Source organism: Phyllobates terribilis, unplaced genomic scaffold, assembly GCF_046119375.1.
Source record: "Phyllobates terribilis strain yellow unplaced genomic scaffold, ASM4611937v1 Scaffold_7__3_contigs__length_470593459, whole genome shotgun sequence".
NCBI classification, from domain to species: domain Eukaryota; kingdom Metazoa; phylum Chordata; class Amphibia; order Anura; family Dendrobatidae; genus Phyllobates; species Phyllobates terribilis.
In genome coordinates, this window is record NW_027362767.1 from 266,522,803 (window position 1) to 266,536,581 (window position 13,779).

Below are 13,779 nucleotides of genomic sequence, written 5' to 3' on the forward strand. Positions count from 1 at the left end.
GAATAGTGAGTGCAGCTCTGGAGTATAATACAGGATGTAACTCAGGATCAGTACAGGATAAGTAATGTAATGTATGTACACAGTGACTGCACCAGCAGAATAGTGAGTGCGGCTCTGGAGTATATTACAGGATTTAACTCAGGATCAGTTCAGGATAAGTAATGTAATGTATGTACGCAGTGACTGCACCAGCAGAATAGTGAGTGCAGCTCTGGAGTATAATACAGGATGTAACTCAGGATCAGTACAGGATAAGTAATGTAGTGTATGTACACAGTGACTGCACCAGCAGAATAGTGAGTGTAGCTCTGGAGTATAATACAGGATGTAACTCAGGATCAGTAACGAAATGTATGTACACAGTGACTGCACCAGCAGAATAGAGAGTGCAGCTCTGGAGTATAATACAGGAGGTAACTCCGGATCAGTACAGGATAAGTAATGTAATGTATGTACACAGTGACTGCACCAGCAGAATAGAGAGTGCAGCTCTGGAGTATAATACAGGAGGTAACTCCGGATCAGTACAGGATAAGTAATGTAATGTATGTACACAGCGACTGCACCAGCAGAATAGTGAGTGCAGCTCTGGAGTATAATACAGGATGTAACTCAGGATCAGTACAGGATAAGTAATGTAATGTATGTACACAGTGACTGCAGCAGAACAGTGAGTGCAGCTCTGAGGTATAATACAGGATGTAACTCAGGATCAGTACAGGATAAGTAATGTAATGTATGTACACAGTGACTGCACCAGCAGAATAGTGAGTGCAGCTCTGGAGTATAATACAGGAGGTAACTCCGGATCAGTAACGAAATGTATGTACACAGTGACTGCACCAGCAGAATAGAGAGTGCAGCTCTGGAGTATAATACAGGATGTAACTCAGGATCAGTACAGGATAAGTAATGTAATGTATGTACACAGTGACTGCAGCAGAACAGTGAGTGCAGCTCTGAGGTATAATACAGGATGTAACTCAGGATCAGTACAGGATCAGTAATGTAATGTATGTACACAGTGACTGCACCAGCAGAATAGTGAGTGCAGCTCTGGAGTATAATACAGGATGTAACTCAGGATCAGTAACGAAATGTATGTACACAGTGACTGCACCAGCAGAATAGAGAGTGCAGCTCTGGAGTATAATACAGGAGGTAACTCCGGATCAGTACAGGATAAGTAATGTAATGTATGTACACAGCGACTGCACCAGCAGAATAGTGAGTGCAGCTCTGGAGTATAATACAGGATGTAACTCAGGATCAGTACAGGATAAGTAATGTAATGTATGTACACAGTGACTGCACCAGCAGAATAGTGAGTGCGGCTCTGGAGTATATTACAGGATTTAACTCAGGATCAGTTCAGGATAAGTAATGTAATGTATGTACGCAGTGACTGCACCAGTAGAATAGTGAGTGCAGCTCTGGAGTATAATACAGGATGTAACTCAGGATCAGTAACGAAATGTATGTACACAGTGACTGCACCAGCAGAATAGAGAGTGCAGCTCTGGAGTATAATACAGGAGGTAACTCCGGATCAGTACAGGATAAGTAATGTAATGTATGTACACAGCGACTGCACCAGCAGAATAGTGAGTGCAGCTCTGGAGTATAATACAGGATGTAACTCAGGATCAGTACAGGATAAGTAATGTAATGTATGTACACAGTGACTGCACCAGCAGAATAGTGAGTGCGGCTCTGGAGTATATTACAGGATTTAACTCAGGATCAGTTCAGGATAAGTAATGTAATGTATGTACGCAGTGACTGCACCAGTAGAATAGTGAGTGCAGCTCTGGAGTATAATACAGGATGTAACTCAGGATCAGTACAGGATAAGTAATGTAATGTATGTACACAGTGACTGCACCAGCAGAATAGTGAGTGTAGCTCTGGAGTATAATACAGGATGTAACTCAGGATCAGTAACGAAATGTATGTACACAGTGACTGCACCAGCAGAATAGAGAGTGCAGCTCTGGAGTATAATACAGGAGGTAACTCCGGATCAGTACAGGATAAGTAATGTAATGTATGTACACAGTGACTGCACCAGCAGAATAGAGAGTGCAGCTCTGGAGTATAATACAGGAGGTAACTCCGGATCAGTACAGGATAAGTAATGTAATGTATGTACACAGTGACTGCAGCAGAACAGTGAGTGCAGCTCTGAGGTATAATACAGGATGTAACTCAGGATCAGTACAGGACCAGTAATGTAATGTATGTACACAGTGACTGCACCAGCAGAATAGTGAGTGTAGCTCTGGGGTATAATACAGGATGTAACTCAGGATCAGTACAGGATCAGTAATGTAATGTATGTACACAGTGACTGCACCAGCAGAATAGTGAGTGCAGCTCTGGAGTATAATACAGGATGTAACTCAGGATCAGTACAGGATAAGTAATGTAATGTATGTACACAGTGACTGCACCAGCAGAATAGTGAGTGCAGCTCTGGTGTATAGTACCACAGGTAACTCAGGATTGGCGTATCTTCATGTTTCTACATCTGACTTCTTTATTGTTCAGTGCGAGGTTTTGTTACTAGACATACCATACGTCTTGTTAGTTTTGCTTCTGGTCTCTGACTCTGGGGCTGCTGCTTTCAGGGCTGGGTCATTGAAGGATTTCCCTGGACCAGAGAACAGGGATTACTTCTACAGATGAACGGGACGTCTCCGGATCACATTGGTGAGTAGGAACTGTGTAATGACATACAACCAGAAAATGTTCAATACAATATAATCATTTTACTTTTATATCAAGTTTTTTGATCTATACAGTTTAGGGGAGAAAACATGACACAAGTTAAAATTCATAATATTGGATGTACAAAAAGTTATTATATATGATATCATGCCAAAATTACATTGATCTAATATTCACATAAGTATATTGAGTATTGAATATTTATCGTTTGGATAAATTAGGGTGATTCAGACTCCATAAGCTAATTGATGAAGTGACTAGTGCTTGAATAATAAATATAAATTTAAAGACTATATAAGCTATAAAATCTAAGAAAAAAGAGGAATGAAGGAGACAGAAGCAAAATAAAATGAAAATGTATTGAAGATACATTATACAGAATGAGAAATAAGTTAAAAAGAGATGTTGAAACAGAGGAAGTCTCCACTAGGGGTGTCTAAATAGAAAGGAAATATTTGGCAACTGCTAAAATACTATCATCCATACTCTTTATGCAAATCCAATGGACAAATAGTGAGGCAAAACAATGCAGAGAAAGAAATGTCAGAACATTTCACAATCAGATGGAAGTACTGTGAAAAAGACCTAGATGGCTCAAACAAAACAATCCATTGGATAGATGATATAGCATTATATGGATAGTTATAGACCAAATATTACAAAAGGGTCTTATGGGAATGATCAGACCTGCATAGATCCAATATAGATTCAAACATTCACCAATTAGCAATGTCAAGACCTATTTAATAAACATCCAGAACATAGTGTCCTAGTGGAGATAGGTCTATAGGATAAGTTCTGTAGTATTTGTAATGGACATATAGGAGACACCCATGGATGTGAATCTAAGCCATCATGTGAAATTGATTGTCAATCAGTGTTGCTTCCTAAGTGGACAGTTTGATTTCACAGAAGTTTCATTTACTTGGAGTTATATTCTGTTGTTTAAAGGGGTATTCCATCTCTCAGATCCTATCCCAATATGTAGTAGGTGTAATAATAATAATATTAGCAAATACCTCTAATTAGAGATGTAGTATAGTTCTTCTGATTCGCTATGTCTCTTTCCTCATGTGCAGGCATTGCAGGACCTTAGGTATCCATGGTTACGTCCACTGATAATATCACAGTTAGTTAGCTAGTTGCTAGTGGTCGTAACCATGGATACCTAAGGTCCTGGAATGCCTGCACATGTGGAAAGAGACATAGCGAATCAGAAATACTATACTATATTTCTAGTTGGAGATATTTGTCAATATTATTATTATTACACCTACTACATTTTGGGATAGGATCTTGGAGATGGGAATACCCCTTTAAGTGTTCCCTTTACTTTTTTGAGCAGTGTATATACATATATATATATATATTATAAATATGTCAATTCAATATCACAGTATAAAAGGTTATATAAGCTAATAATTAAATTAAGAAAATATCTGCCCCGTTACAGTGGGGAAAATAAGTATCTGATACACTGCTGATTTTGCAGGTTTGCCCACCTACAAAGAATAGAGAGGTCTGTAATTTTTATCGTAGGTACACTTCACCTGTGAGAGACAGAATCTAAAAATAAAAACCAGAAAAATCACTTTGTATGATTGTTACATAATTAATTTGCATTTTATTGCATGAAATAAGTATTTGATACAATAGAGAAACAGACCTTAATATTTGGTCCAGAAACCTTTGTTTGCAGTTACAGAGGTCAGACGTTTCCTGTAGTTCTTCACCAGGTTTGCACACACTGCAGCAGGGATTTTGACTCCTCCATACAGATCTTCTCCCGATCTTTCAGGTTACGGGGCTGTCGCTGGGCAACATTGAGTTTCAGCTCCCTCCAAAGATTTTCTATTGGGTTCAGGTGTGGAGACTGGCTAGGCCACTCCAGGACCTTGAAATGCTTGTTACGGAGCCACTCCTTAGTTGCCCTTGCTGTGGGTTTCGGGTCATTGTCATGCTGGAAGACCCAGCCACGACCCATCTTCAATGCTCTTACTGAGGGAAGGAGGTTGTTGGCCAAAATCTCGCTATACATGACCCCATTCATCCTCCCTTTAATACTGTGCAATCGTACGGTCGCCTTTGCAGAAAAGCACCCCTAAAGTATGAGGTTTCCCCCACCATGCTTCTCGGTTGGGACAGTGTTCTTTGGGTTTTACTTACCCTTCTTCTTCCACCAAACACGCCGAGTGGAGTTGATACCAGAAAGTTCTATTTTGATCTCATCTGACCACATGACCTTCTCACATGCCTCCTCTGGACCATCCAGATGGTCATTGGTGAACCTCAAACAGACCTGGACATGTGCTGGCGTGAGCAGGGGGACCTTGCGTGCCCTGCAGGATGACGGCGTAGTGTGTTACTAACGGTAATGTTTGAGACTGTGGTCCCAGCTCTCTTCTGGTCATTCACCATGTCCTCCCATGTAGTTCTGGTCTGATTCATGACCTTTCTCAGAATCATCCTTACCCCACGAGGTGAGATTTTGCATGGAGCCCCAGACCGTTGAAGATTGACAGTCATCTTGTGTTTCTTCCATTTTCTAATAATTGCGCCAACAGTTGTTGCCTTCTCACCAAGCTGCTTGCCTATTGTCCTGTAGCCCATCCCAGCCTTGTGCAGGTCTACAATTTTGTCCCTGGTGTCCTTAGACAGCTCTTTGGTCTTGGCCATGGTGGAGAGGTTAGAGTGTGATTGAGTGTGTGGACAGTTGTCTTTTGTACAGGTAACGAGTTCATACAGGTGCAATTAATACAGGTAATGAGTGCAGAGTAGGAGGGCTTCTTAAAGAAAAACTAACAGGTCTGTGATAGCCAGAATTCTTGCTGGTTGTTTGGTGATCAAATACTTATTTCATGCAATAAAATGCAATTTAATTATGTAAAAATCATACAATGTGATTTTCTGGATTTTTTTTTTCGATTCTTTCCTTCACAGTTGAAGTGTACCTACGGTAAAAATTACAGATCTCCATTCTTTGTAGGTGGGAAAACTTGCAAAATCAGCAGTGTATCAGATACTTATTTTCCCCACTGTATATAAACAGTGGGTTAAAGATCCTAGGTCCAGATGATGACGGTATATAGGCTGTATGTTCTGATGAGTCCTCAGATGGTCGTATGTGTAATGTGAGACAGAAAATTCTATAAACCGGCAAAAGGTCTATAAACAAAAGATAACACAAAAACAAGAATTAAAACCATGTAAAAAAACTGTCAATCCTCATAAAACCCTATAGAAAAGGAGAGACGCTTATTGAATCATTCAAACCATTTGGGGACATTGTATCGAGGAAGGTCATCTATTTCACTTCTTTCTGAGCCAGGTGTTTCTTCCAGTTCCCCCTCTCTCAACAATTAATATTCTATCAGTTCCACTTACCTTTAATAAAGATAAATTGTATAAAATAAAACTTTATCAGTTTTTACTGTATGGTTGATGTAATAGATTAGATCTTCTGGAAACTTTGGCTTTCCGATAACTTCTCTGAATAGCTTTATCGTTATGTCCTCTATTCGAGGCTCTTAAATTTGCCATTCATTGTCCACGTCCCTAGAGCAGATTCTCCTAATTCGCAGGATCTGACCCATGGGTATGCCATTTCTAAGTTTTTTTGGATGTAATAAAGTATTCACAGTGTTTGGTTTTCTATATACATCTGTTTGAATGCATCCTGATTCATCTACATTAAGAAGAATATCCAAAAATTCCATATCCGATCTTCCTGATTTACAGGGGAGTTAATCTCATTGACTTTTAGAGTGTGCATAAATGTCTGCAGTTTTTTGGTCTATCCCTGCCATAAGAATAACACATTGTCAGTGTAACAACCCAAAAATGAGACTTTCTCATTTTGGGGTGTTGGATGAGATGAAAAAATATCCTTCTCCCACAGCCCCAGGAGGCTCTGCAATAAAAAAAGATCTCTTGCTGCGGGATTCCCTCTTCTGACTCCTGAGATCAGCTCATATTTGAGGCACCCTTCTATCCATAAAGGACTGTCTGAAGTGGGCACCCCTGTCAGATTATTTATGTGTATGGCCTTCTAATCCATGGCACTCATCTGTCATTCTCTGCAGTGGTCCTGGATGCTCCGGACATTGTCCTGATCGAGAGGAATATGGGAAAGCGGATTGACCCCAGCACTGGAGGTAGACGCCATGGTTTCTATATCTTTTAAATATTGAGATACAGCCGCAAGGTTTCAGAAAAGAATCTGCAACCAATCGGACTACAAGTCTCATCATATCCTGTGCTGTGTGGCATTCTGACTATACAGGACACAGTGAGAGAAGGGCCCACTTAACCCTTCAGTGCAAGATGTCTTTGGAAACCTTAGGGAGTCTATAAGAATAGGCGGAGATGCTGATTAAATTACAGTCCATATAGTACAAGCGATACCTGTCAGTGAATGAAATGCAATCTGACCTATGTCCGGTTTTATCTTTTTGCAGAGATCTACCACACCACGTTTGATTGGCCTGAAGAGCCCGAAGTGCAAAGGAATTTGGTGGAACCGGCAGGGATCTCTGAAGAGGAGACTGGAAAGAGGCTGCTGGAATATCAGCGTAACATCCCAGGGATTTTGCGAGCGTTCCCCAACATATACAAGAAGATCAATGCCGATCAGCCGTGCATGGACGTCTTCTCACAGGGTAAGCGCGGCGCACTGCGTTTGCTGCCGCTGCCAGGAGTGTACGCTCAGGGGGTGTATGCCCGACAGTGGCCATGACATCCTACCACCATAGGCACCCACTGCAATAAGAATGTATACCGCACTGTATACATTTTATGTGGTGATCCTCTGTGTAGGAAAATGCAGTCTGCTGTGCTTTCCTATGCAATATAAAGCAGATATCCCTTTTATAAAAAGCAAACTGTCTTAACTCACCCTCCCCAGGTCCAGCGCTGATTCTCCACTGCTGCTCCTGATGTCTAGAATTGTCCACAGCACTGATGTCAATGTGTCATCAGCACTGTAGCAATATCAGGCACTGAGAGGAGCAGTAGAGAGTTAGCGCTGGACCTGGGGAGGGTGAGTAAAATGTGTTGTTTTTTTTTGTTTTGTTTTTTTTACTATAACAAACTGCTCCCAGGGAACAGGATTTTTTTTTTTTTAAACCAATTATTTTTATTTAGGTTTCAAAAATTTTAACAGCAAACAGTTATCAATATACATATAACAATTCACATAACGTGTAATAATACAGTCAAAACCCTCTCCCCCCTCCCCCCTCCCGCCAAGGGAACAGGATTTACTGAAAGTGGACAACCCCTTTAAATAAATTTTATATGGCTATGTACAGATCAGACTGAGGCTAAAAGAACACCATCTGAAAAATATGGACCTGTGGGGACGTTAAAAGGTATTTTCTCATGTGAAAAAATTGGTAAAATTGCAAAGTGCTTGTAAAAACAAGAAACTTTGCAATTTGCCTCTTATTAAATATCTTTTCCAGATTTTTAATACTGTAGCATTTGTCTCATTACCTAGGTTACTGGCCATCTCTGCAGTCAATCAGTGGTGGCCAGTTTTCTAGTTAAGGAGCAAACACTTTGCTTTTGAGTCTGGAAGTGCTGCTCTGGAGTGTCCCTGTGCTGCAGAGTCCGGCCAGGGGCTCACCCATGTGACTGGTCTGAGCTGTCAATCATCAGGAGCACACTACCGCCGGGAGGCAGAGGAGCGGTGCACCCCTGCACATAGGATCATAAGAAAATCCATTTAAAGTTTAGGACAGCAGTATATACTTTAGTGTTTGCACTTAGTCTTAGCTTCATTACTTGTTATCCACCTGATTAGCGCTGGATGGAAAGGTCAGCTCTATAGGTGCGTTCTGCAGCAAGCATACTGAAAGATTGCACAACCGCTGCTGTCATGTCATGCTGCGCCCCCTGCTGGCAGCAGCATTATAAGACTTTAGCCACACAGGACCCAGTAAGAACAGCTGTGAGGCCAGAGGTCCTGCTTGCTGTCTCACACCTCCATCTTGCACTCTTAATTGCATCCTTCGTTCCTTCTTGACCCCTCACCATAAACTTGTGTCGAACACAGCGCCCCCCAGCCCCAAGAATGAATACAGATGCCTCGCCCCTTCTTAATTAGTTTCCAAATTGCTTAATTACATCTAAAAGTTGATATCAGCTTTCATAAAGAATTCATGGAGAAATCAGTAAATAAAGATGTGGGCGCCTGAATATTAATTACTATTAATTAATAATGGAGGCAAATAAATTAGGGATGGGGAAAGCAGGAAAAAAAAAAAAACAGGCGAGTGCGTCTTCTAGGAAATCCTCAGTAGATGTTTCCCGGGACATCGCGAGCTTCATAGTCCTTCTTTATTCTAGTTAATTAGTCGAGCAGCTCATCTGGGGGATTATTACTCCTAATTAACTTACAGTTATTTACCGAAAATTAGCCCCATTTGTAAGCAGTACTTACTGTCTGCACCCGATCCGAGGATATTAGGGAAAGCCAGGCGGCTGTGGCAGGCTACGATGGGGGGGTTTGATTTAAGTTACCTTTAGCGACAGTTTTGCTGCCCTGATTCCATATCTTAGGTGGAAACAGCGCCACCTTTACCCATGGTTGTTGTATCTGGCATTGCAGCCCTTTGTATGGTCCAGTGACCTGCTGCGCCCAGCTGTTATGAAACTACAACCCCCAGCATGCCTGTCGGCCACCAGGAGGTTTACTAATGAGCTTGTGATTCTTTCCACAGTTCTTACATTTGTATTGAGCAAGCCACGGACTCTGGCCCCTTACACGCCGCGTATACTGCTATACGGACCACCAGGCAGCGGAAGGAGCCTCCAAGCAGCGTTATTGGCACAAAAATATGACATTGTGAATAGTAAGTCTTGCGTTATGAGCTTCTGCTTTTTATTTCCAGAAATGGTGCCACTCCTGTGCAATGGCTGTGTCTGGTATTGCAGCATAGCAATAGTTTTCCTGCACAGCAGATTCTGCTTCTATATATGGGCACAGACATGGTCTAACATCTGTGCTGCCGAGGCTGCGTTGTAGAATCACATTATATCCTACTACGCCGGCGCCATTACTGGATACGAGACGCCAGGAGATAGGACGCTCTCCTTCCTAGTGTACAGATATATGCAGACCGCTCCTGGTCCACGCTGATACTGATTATTACGCACACCCTGGCACGATACCTGGAGGTGCACAGACTCAGACATTACGTACAGCTGCCAGTTATTACGCCCGCAGTCAGTTTTACTCTCAGGAGTACTGGGGTCTGTCCAACACCCACCGACCACCCAGACATACTGTATTTCTGTGTCCTAGACCCAGCATCCTTACCTGTCATTTCTCTGTATTACCAGTTTCCTGTGGTCAGATCCTGAAGGAAGCTGTGGCCGACCAGACGAAATTCGGACTGCTCATTGAGCCATACATCCAGAGCGAACAGCAAGGTTTGTCTGCAGCGAATACACTGGTGGGGTCACATTATTACCCACATCACAAGCAATGTGAAGTTTACACCTCTAGCACCACTGATCTCCTGCAGAAACAAAAGACTGGGCATATGGAAATCCAACATGTCCGGTCCTCATTTCCCTAAGGCAGTGGAGGGTCAGATTCACTTCAGATGGTTAACTGATATCGCCCACATCATCTGGTTTGGATGACCAAAGCTGGTCATACACCTCCTGCCTACCTCCCCACACATGTATGCTCTTTTTGGCTGAGCATGCATGTCTTTTAATTGAGGAAGGGTAGGAAGCTGCTGCCCGACACCTATGGTGGTGGCATATCTTCTGTAAGAGGAAATGATTGGGCATGTTCAGCCTGTGCAATCCTTCCACCCCCTTTATCTTCTATCAGGAGAGTCAGCGTACCCCCTTACATGTTACATAGTCAGCAAGTCCTGCTGGAATGTGAGCGGGGTTCGGACAGCTTTTCTCTTATATATACAAGCACCCTTACATCCGACGTATACAGGTACCCTTACATCTGACGCGTACAGGCATCCTTACATCTGACGCTTACAGGCACCCTTACATCTGACGCGTACAGGCACCCTTACATCCGACGCGTACAGGCACCCTTACATCCGACGCGTACAGGCACCCTTACATCCGACGCGTACAGGCACCCTTACATCCGACGCGTACAGGCACCCTTACATCCGACGCGTACAGGCACCCTTACATCTGACGCGTACAGGCACCCTTACATCTGACGCGTACAGGCACCCTTACATCTGATGCGTACAGGCACCCTTACATTCAACGTATACAGGCACCCTTACATCCGACGTATACAGGCACCCTTACATCTGACGTATAATGGCACCCTTACATTTTATGTATACAGACACTTTTACATCTGATGTGTATTGGCACCTTTATTTGTCTTGTGTACGGAAACCATTACATCTGATATGTACAGGCACCTTCTTTACATCTGATGTGTATGACAAATTTACATCTGATGTGAACAGGCACCTCCTTTACACCTGATATGTATGGGCACCTCCTTTACACCTGATATGTATGGGCACCTCCTTTACATCTGATATGTATGGGCACCTCCTTTACACCTGATATGTATGGGCACCTCCTTTACATCTGATATGTATGGGCACCTCCTTTACACCTGATATGTATGGGCACCTCCTTTACACCTGATATGTATGGGCACCTCCTTTACATCTGATATGTATGGGCACCTCCTTTACATCTGATATGTACGGGCACCTCCATTCTATCTGATGTGTACTGGCACCTCCATTCTATCTGATGTGTACGGGCACCTCCATTCTATCTGATGTGTACGGGCACCTCCATTCTATCTGATGTGTAGTGGCACCTCCATTCTATCTGATGTGTAGTGGCACCTCCATTCTATCTGATGTGTACTGGCACCTCCATTCTATCTGATGTGTACTGGCACCTCCATTCTATCTGATGTGTACGGGCACCTCCATTCTATCTGATGTGTACGGGCACCTCCATTCTATCTGATGTGTACGGGCACCTCCATTCTATCTGATGTGTACGGGCACCTCCATTCTATCTGATGTGTAGTGGCACCTCCATTCTATCTGATGTGTACGGGCACCTCCATTCTATCTGATGTGTACGGGCACCTCCATTCTATCTGATGTGTACGGGCACCTCCATTCTATCTGATGTGTACGGGCACCTCCATTCTATCTGATGTGTACGGGCACCTCCATTCTATCTGATGTGTACGGGCACCTCCATTCTATCTGATGTGTACGGGCACCTCCATTCTATCTGATGTGTAGTGGCACCTCCATTCTATCTGATGTGTACGGGCACCTCCATTCTATCTGATGTGTACGGGCACCTCCATTCTATCTGATGTGTACGGGCACCTCCATTCTATCTGATGTGTACGGGCACCTCCATTCTATCTGATGTGTACGGGCACCTCCATTCTATCTGATGTGTAGTGGCACCTCCATTCTATCTGATGTGTAGTGGCACCTCCATTCTATCTGATGTGTACGGGCACCTCCATTCTATCTGATGTGTAGTGGCACCTCCATTCTATCTGATGTGTACGGGCACCTCCATTCTATCTGATGTGTACGGGCACCTCCATTCTATCTGATGTGTAGTGGCACCTCCATTCTATCTGATGTGTAGTGGCACCTCCATTCTATCTGATGTGTAGTGGCACCTCCATTCTATCTGATGTGTACGGGCACCTCCATTCTATCTGATGTGTACGGGCACCTCCATTCTATCTGATGTGTACGGGCACCTCCATTCTATCTGATGTGTACGGGCACCTCCATTCTATCTGATGTGTACGGGCACCTCCATTCTATCTGACGTGTACGGGCACCTCCATTCTATCTGACGTGTAGTGGCACCTCCATTCTATCTGATGTGTACGGGCACCTCCATTCTATCTGATGTGTAGTGGCACCTCCATTCTATCTGATGTGTACGGGCACCTCCATTCTATCTGATGTGTACGGGCGCCTCCATTCTATCTGATGTGTACGGGCACCTCCATTCTATCTGATGTGTACGGGCACCTCCATTCTATCTGATGTGTACGGGCACCTCCATTCTATCTGACGTGTACGGGCACCTCCATTCTATCTGACGTGTACGGGCACCTCCATTCTATCTGATGTGTACGGGCACCTCCTTTATATCTGATGTGTACGGGCACCTCCTTTATATCTGATGTGTATGGGCACCTCCTTTATATCTGATGTGTAGTACGGGCACCTCCTTTATATCTGATGTGTACGGGCACCTCCTTTATATCTGATGTGTACGGGCACCTCCTATATACCTGATGTGTATGGGCACCTCCTTTATACCTGATGTGTACGGGCACCTTTACATCTGACGGGCACCTCTACTTACCCCGATGTCTGCCAAAGAAGGGTTAAGGTAACGTTGGCTGCAGACTGTGCACTCGGTAATCAGGAAGTCTCTGCAGAAAACTCTCCTATTTCTGGATTTTCCTTCTCGCAGCGTTCGCCCGTGTTTTCCTTCCTAACCCGCTAAGTGCCCCATCCAAGGTCCTGCGCCCGCAGCATGCCCTCTTCCACTTCCCTCATTTTAGCAGCCCTTTTGACCTTGCAGGTTTGCTCTGTGAAGTTTTTTCCCCCAGATGCGTTTGATAGTTGTTGTTGTGGGGGGGGGGGGGGAGCAGAAGGATGAGAAAGAAGAAAGCGTCTGTAGCCAGTGATGGGGGGCTCAGTGGGGACCCTCTCGCGCTCCATACTGCGGGTGTACGAGCTGCAAACAGCACTTGGCTGTGTAAATAATTTACCAGTTGATTAATAGACACACAGGGGTATAATTAGCAGAAGGAGAGACAGCAGCTCCAGTAACGGGTACAGCGCTTGGGGGAACAAGAGACTTTAAAAAAAAGAAAAAAAATTATTTTCCTTTTTTTTTTGGAAACTTTCTAGGGCGCCGGGCGTTTGAAGATGAGTTGGGAAGAGCTCGGTTGCTTCTTGGCTTTTGAAGTGGAAATAGGACACTTTCTATGTGTTGGGTTTAATTTTTCACTAGATTTCAGAGCCCTGC

At 43.5% G+C, this 13,779-nt stretch overlaps 1 protein-coding gene across 4 annotated transcripts in view; it reads left to right on the top strand.

Annotated features, from left to right (window-relative positions):
* Positions 1 to 13,779, top strand: part of AK8 (adenylate kinase 8) — a 220,771-nt gene that overhangs the window by 72,999 nt on the left and 133,993 nt on the right. For 3 of the 4 annotated variants that reach the window (XM_073637850.1, XM_073637851.1, XM_073637848.1), the window contains 5 exons: positions 2,631 to 2,712; positions 6,813 to 6,884; positions 7,188 to 7,388; positions 9,453 to 9,584; positions 10,075 to 10,164. In XM_073637850.1, the coding sequence (XP_073493951.1) occupies positions 2,631 to 2,712; positions 6,813 to 6,884; positions 7,188 to 7,388; positions 9,453 to 9,584; positions 10,075 to 10,164 (577 nt within the window). Of the gene's footprint in view, positions 1 to 2,630; positions 2,713 to 6,812; positions 6,885 to 7,187; positions 7,389 to 9,452; positions 9,585 to 10,073; positions 10,165 to 13,779 lie in introns of all 4 variants that reach the window. The other variant, XM_073637849.1, reaches the window with a different exon arrangement.